Source organism: Sesamum indicum, linkage group LG15 (genome assembly GCF_000512975.1).
Source record: "Sesamum indicum cultivar Zhongzhi No. 13 linkage group LG15, S_indicum_v1.0, whole genome shotgun sequence".
In the NCBI taxonomy this organism is placed as follows: Eukaryota; Viridiplantae; Streptophyta; class Magnoliopsida; order Lamiales; family Pedaliaceae; genus Sesamum; species Sesamum indicum.
In genome coordinates this window covers 5,363,776-5,370,016 of record NC_026159.1, presented here as the reverse complement: position 1 = coordinate 5,370,016, position 6,241 = coordinate 5,363,776, and the positions used below count along the sequence as shown (strand labels likewise).

The 6,241-nt window shown below is 37.0% G+C and overlaps 1 protein-coding gene and 1 long non-coding RNA gene across 4 annotated transcripts; both read left to right on the top strand.

Moving 5' to 3' along the window:
- Nucleotides 11-4,047, top strand: LOC105177956 (the record flags this gene model as incomplete). 3 transcript variants are annotated; one of them, XR_002288369.1, is given in 7 exon segments in its annotated part: nt 11-655; nt 1,741-2,040; nt 2,178-2,303; nt 2,779-2,859; nt 3,475-3,532; nt 3,719-3,793; nt 3,950-4,045. XR_002288369.1 is itself a non-coding variant. In XM_020699210.1 (6 exon segments), coding segments are annotated over 5 exon segments (1,181 nt in total), but the record flags the coding sequence as incomplete, so codon positions are not given.
- On the top strand, nt 4,894-5,638 carry LOC110013175. The gene is made up of 2 exons (XR_002288370.1): nt 4,894-5,036; nt 5,118-5,638. It is a non-coding gene; the product is annotated as an uncharacterized LOC110013175 (long non-coding RNA).

Sequence of the window (6,241 nt, the reverse complement as noted above, 5' to 3'; positions counted from 1 at the left end):
CCCCCAAATCTCCCCTCTCCCACCTCTTCCTCCACTTTCCTCCACCTCCGGACAACCCACAATCCTCCCACCACCGTCTTTGTTACCTCCTCCCCTCTCCTCCGCCCCTCTTCCGCCACCCTTCTACGCTTCTTCATTTTGCGGGATGACCGTTTTGTCAAGATCAGGGTTGCTTCAAATCACAGGGACTTGGAGTTTGACCCAGCCAAGTTTGGGATGGTATTTAAAGTCAATCATGGGGTCTCGGTGAAGTTATCGGGGGGGATTAATGTGTTTTCGTTGTACTCGGTTTCGAATTCTAAGATTTGGGTGTTTGCTCTCAGATTGATTGGGGATGAGGGGGGTGGAGAAGCTTTGAAGCTCATGAAGTGTGCGGTGATTGATTGTTGTTTGCCGGTGTTTAGCATTAGGGTTTTGTTTGGATTTTTGATTCTTGGGGAGGAGAATGGGGTTAGGGTTTTCCCGCTGCAGCCGCTGGTTAAAGGAAATCATAGAAAGGAGAAGAAGAATAGTGGTAAAAGATACAATTCCAAAAATGGCCTTACTAATGGAGTTGATGCTGCGAAGGGTAATGGAGGTAGAACCGTAGGCACAGATGGGGATCTGAATCTGTTGCCAGCTAAGGGTGAAAAGACAGAAAAGTTTTCTGATTCTGGTGAGTTTGTGAGTTCTCTTATGTCATGTGTTTAAATTTGTTTCCTTTTGTATCAATTCTTCACTTAGAATTTGTTCTCAATCTTTTCATGGAAGTCCTTTATGTGTATAGCTTTCATTAATATTCGTGACATGATAACCTGCATTCATATGAATATCCCGTATTCATATGTTCTTAATAGTAGCTCGTGATGTGTGATTATTATGCTCCACGATGTGTCTCTGCCAGCCAATTAACCATATATGATTGGATGAACCATGAAGACATGGATTTCTCTTTTCAGGCCATCAGAGAAATGACATAATGCCAAGATCTAGCATTCTGTTGATGCTTACCTGATACAGTGTATTTTCTTGACATTCTAATATCATACCTGCCTTCTCTGCCTTGACATCATGATTCCATCTTGGGGATATGAGGGACTTTCTCCATGAGATCTTCCAGCTTGTTGTAAAACCCCAGCATACAGCCTCCCCACTCCTAGGAGCAATTTGCTGTCTGGATAAAATTGTTTAATTCTTGTGAAACTGAGACAAAGATGTTTTATGGTTTACAGTTGTTATTACGTTAGGGGTTTCAGTTGGTAAATGCTCTATGCTCTAGTTGCTCTATGAACGTTTGAAGGTCTCCTAGGGAATAGGTAGAACAGTTAGGACAGAGCTTAGCGAAGTGAGGCACTAAAATGGATGGTTTGTTAACATATTAATGTTATTGCTAATCTATCCCCCTGCAAATTTACAGCACACAAATGAATTAAAATAAAGATAGCACAAAGATATAATTTAGTTTGATCAAACCTTAGACAACTATAAAGCACATATATATATATATATATAGATTATAGATATCTGCATGTGTAATTATATATATGTTTTTGGACAATATAGGAAGTAAATACTTAATCTGAATGGCAGATTATGATCAACATTTACCTCGAAATGTAATCTGTGAGTATATGCTTTGCAGACCTTGAAATATTGACTTCTTTTCATCATTCTTTAGCAGTGTTTAATGTATCTTTGAGGCCTCTGAGAATGTTTACTTTGCCATTTGCTACAGCTGCTGATTGTGCATTTAACTTGCAGTGAAGTTGAGGTCTGTGATATTTAGACAAGATTCGAGAGATCAAGGTGCATTTTTTATGAAGTTTGAGGATAAGGATGAGGGAAGTTCCATATCAATGAATATGACAGGGAGATCAATCAAGGCAATTTCTATCCAGGCATTATCTGCTAACTACTTTGTGGTCTTAGATTCTGTTGGAGATGTGCATCTTTTATGCTTTTCTTATTCTGTCCAAGGATTCGATAAGCCTTGCCTCATGAAGAGGTTAAGTCAAACCATGAAAGTTCTGAAGCTGGCAGTTTTTCATGATGTTTCTACAGGTGTACTTTATGATTTCTCTTGACATTATTTTAGTTCATGAGTCCATGATCATGCGCAAATCCATATCATGTGTATTTTTGATGAGTCACCTAGGCAATTTACTTTCTGAAACATCCAAGATCATTCTTCCTTGCAGCGACACAAACTATTTGGATGTCAGATGGAAGTCACACTGTGCACCTTATGACGGTATCTAACATGGATACTTCCTTTGATAAAACTGAAAAGAAAGATACCAAGGAAAAGCTCATACAAACTTCAGGTTCCGACCATTCTTAATCATGTTACTTTATTCTCCATCACGTATGAGATTGGTGTTTCTTGCTGATTATAAGAATAACTATACGAGAAAATTGTATTGATAGTTATACTAATCCACATGCATCACGCATGCTTGCTGGCTTTGACGCTGCAACTTTCGCTGTTGGTTTCTTCTCCTTTTGTTGGATTAATTAATTGCAATATGGCTTGTAGGATACTAAAGTCTTGGTTTTCCATGTTGCTGTTTGCCCAACGGTCTTTTATAAACTGTTCAGTTGTGCTGCTTTATAGCCAATGCATATGAAGATCAACCGAAATTGCCCACCATAGAAACAGCTTTGCTTATGTTTCTCAGCTTCTTTTGACTTGTCTACTTAAATGATCTGAAGTTATTTTATAACTGTCAAAAGTTGAAACCAAAGTTATGTGTTTTATGCACTCAAACTAAGTTTTCCCACCCTTTTTTCCCCTGGTAGTTACACGGGCAATTTTTACCAGTGAGAAGATCCAAGATATTACGCCTTTGTCTGCTAATGCTATACTGATTCTTGGACAAGGTACGCCAATCATATTCCTCTTTGCTTCACTCTACGTGAGACAGGAGAATCATATTGCATAATGAGTGTATGTCTCTCTTCATATCCTAAGTTGTACATTTGCAAGCTTTAAAGAAGGGGGAGAACAGATGATTCTTCCATTTGTAGATTCTATTGGAGCTTTTAATAATAGTTGTATAAAAAGAACTTTGTCGATATCATGGAAGGTGATGGATGTTTATGAACTTTATGGTGCTATTTTTCTTGGGTACTTATGAACATTCATATGTAAAAAGTTTTCTTGGTATATACAAAGTGATAAATTGCTCTATTGAATTTTGTAGTTCCTTGTATTTCAATATCCACAGATCACATTCTGGTGTTGGTTTTTATTTTGCTTCACCTCTCGTTCTCCTGGAAAAGATGATAGTCCTGCTTTATTTATGGAATAAATGCTAGTTCATTACCATAACTATTAGTAATATTCTGTTATAATATACTTCACGTTGAATTAGTCAACTGCCAACTTGATTTTGTGGTACTTGAGCTTCAACTTGGCAATGGAGCTAGCTAAACGATGTAGTTTTTGGTCCCATATTTTTTTTCTTTGACAAGTATTATGCTTTTTACTTGCAGGGAATATGTTTGCCTATGCAATTTCTTAATCTTGCATGATGTTTCTCTTCTGAAAATGGTAAGCTTGTTGCGTGCTGAAGCATTTTCTGTTCCTTTTAGGAAGAAGTAACTCTAGCTGTCGTACTAAAGTATAGATTGTTTTACCACTTATAAGTGGATATTATTGCTCAAAAGTTCTGGTTGTCGTGTTATTCTTGCTTATAAACACATAATCAGTAACAGAGAGAAGTTTGTTTTTCCATAGGCCATATTTTGTTCTGGAACTGGATAAACCTTCTGCCACTTAAATTGGTTCATGCACGAAACTTTTATTGGAGAAGTAAGTTTTCTTTCTGTCCAATTTGTTCTTTACATTCAGAAAAATGCTAATCCTTCTAGTTTAGCGTGTACTTCATGTTTCTGGACTTTTAGTTTTCCACTTCATAGTATGTTAATATCTTTTTGGTTATTGGAGTATTCTAGTCTTCCATTGCAGGTATCTAATCATCCTATCAGTCAAAGAACACTGGGCTTTCGATTCTTCTAAATGCATGATTACTCTTGTTGGACACTTGACACTTGGACAAGGGTACGAGGCAAGTATCCATTTTTCCCCCATAAGTTTTTCTGTTATTGCGTATCTGAATTTTATGGGTTACGCATGCATTTCAGTATTGTGATTATCGTTTAAATATTACAAACACTAAACATCTTTTTATGTATGTGTGTGCGGGTTCTGTTAAATATTAGACGTGTCTATGGATTTTTCATTTGATATTTGGTTGATCAGCAAGGTTTGACACAATGGGGGTTTGTATATTTTATTCTGAATGTCTATAAAATTTTAACTGATTTTTTCCTTTTCTTACTGTTTTCCCCAACTTGTTATTGTTTCTTATTATCATCATTTATTCAAGACTTCAGTTTGGTTTTCTCTGCTAGTTTTCAGTAGATGGACGCTACCTTTTATTATGAACCCTTTAGTAGCGCTCGAATAGAAATGTTATCAAAGTAATTGTGCATGTTTGTTTTGCTACTTACTGCTCTGTTTTCCTTCATTAAAGTAGATCAAGATAAGAAGGAGTTTATTAGCATAGAAACACTTGATATTATTCATATGCTCCCTATCTAGCCTGGAAATGATGGTCTTTAATCTACATCTCTGATGGAATATGTGTATCTTTGTAGCTTAGATAGAAACCAACTCTATATTGGTGTGATGTTTATGTGTTAACAATAATTTGATCTTTAGTCATTTAAACGTTTCCCCAAACCTTAGTTAATTAAGTCGAGATCAAACAAACTGATATGACATATATGTGCGTATGGACACAAAAGTAAGTCATGATAGACCAACTAGAATATCAGCAACAATGTCGCCTCAGACTCCAATAAACCATTGACTTCCTTCAATAATACATGGCTTTTACTTTTCCCAGGATTTTCCGCTGCAGAATTATGAAGGCTAGGACCGGATGGTTGTCGGTGAAATCTGAAATCTGGGTCCTCGGAAAGATCAAGTCAACTGTCCAACAAGCTGTATTGTTGCATGGGCTGGCTCACAAATGGGAGTGCGGAACTAGGTGGCTTCTGTGGAAGTCTTTGTGTTTTACTTCTCATGCAACCAAGTTCCATTAGGCTGAAGGTTGGTGTGTCTAATGCAGATTTGTTAATTGTGACATCTCATGGAGGATCTATGTTTAGCTCTGGCTACAGTGAGCTGCAATAGGAATTCAAGTGGGGACTTTCGCATATTTTGAGCGGATTAGACGAAACAGTGAGGTGCTAATACATTTACATCCACGCATGTGTTTTTTCTACGTGGTTTTGTCTAGTGAGAGTTGTACCATAGAATATTATTGATTAATGATTATGGGGATTATGAATAATAATGTCTCACAAGTCTTATACACATATTGGTTGGAGTTGGTGCACTGAATCATATATGGTGCATCCCCGAGCTAGAAAAGCTTGGGTGATTGCAGCTTGACAAAGTGGGCTGGTTCTTTGGAACAAGAGGTACGCTGTTTTGGTGCTAAGTGGTCTGCTGTGGGGACAGATGCAGATTCTAGGATAGACATGGTTGTTCAATGTTCAATGGTTTCTTGATTTCTTTTCTTGCCAGTGGCATCAACTTCCATGTTTTTTCTTCCACTAAATGATGATTAAGCCATAGTTCAGATCATTTATTGTAAATTGATGATGCTCTTTATATTGCTTTTCACATACATGTTACATTACTCGTATGGTTTGTGCTTATATACATAAAGTGAAATACCGAAAAATTGGTAATAAAAGATTGCAACTGATAAAGGTTGAAAGTGAAATTTGATATCATCATGCAAATATATTAGAAAGAGTAATGGAGATGAAACTTCAATTAAATGAAGTATGAAATGATAGCAGGAATTTCATCAAACTCAAGTTAAGATTCAACTTTAAGGATTTCTACAGTCAAAGTTCAAAATTTGAGTTGCTTGTGTTCGAAATCTACCCCTTTGATTCCTGCCCACAGAAACAATGTGATTATTAGAATCTAAAAAATAAGACAAAAGAACTAAAAGTGGAGATGAATACAGATAAACAGGGGGGATATTTAAATGAAGCAAAGAGAAGAGACACAAAAACAACTGGGCCTATCCTCTGCCACATGAGACCTACTTAGCACAAAATTGAAAAGAAAAGCTGATGGTGGAGATGGTTTTAAGGTGGGGTGGTGATTGCGACGATGGTGATGATGACTTTCCCACCCCCACCATCAATATGCACATGCAGCACGGAAATATTC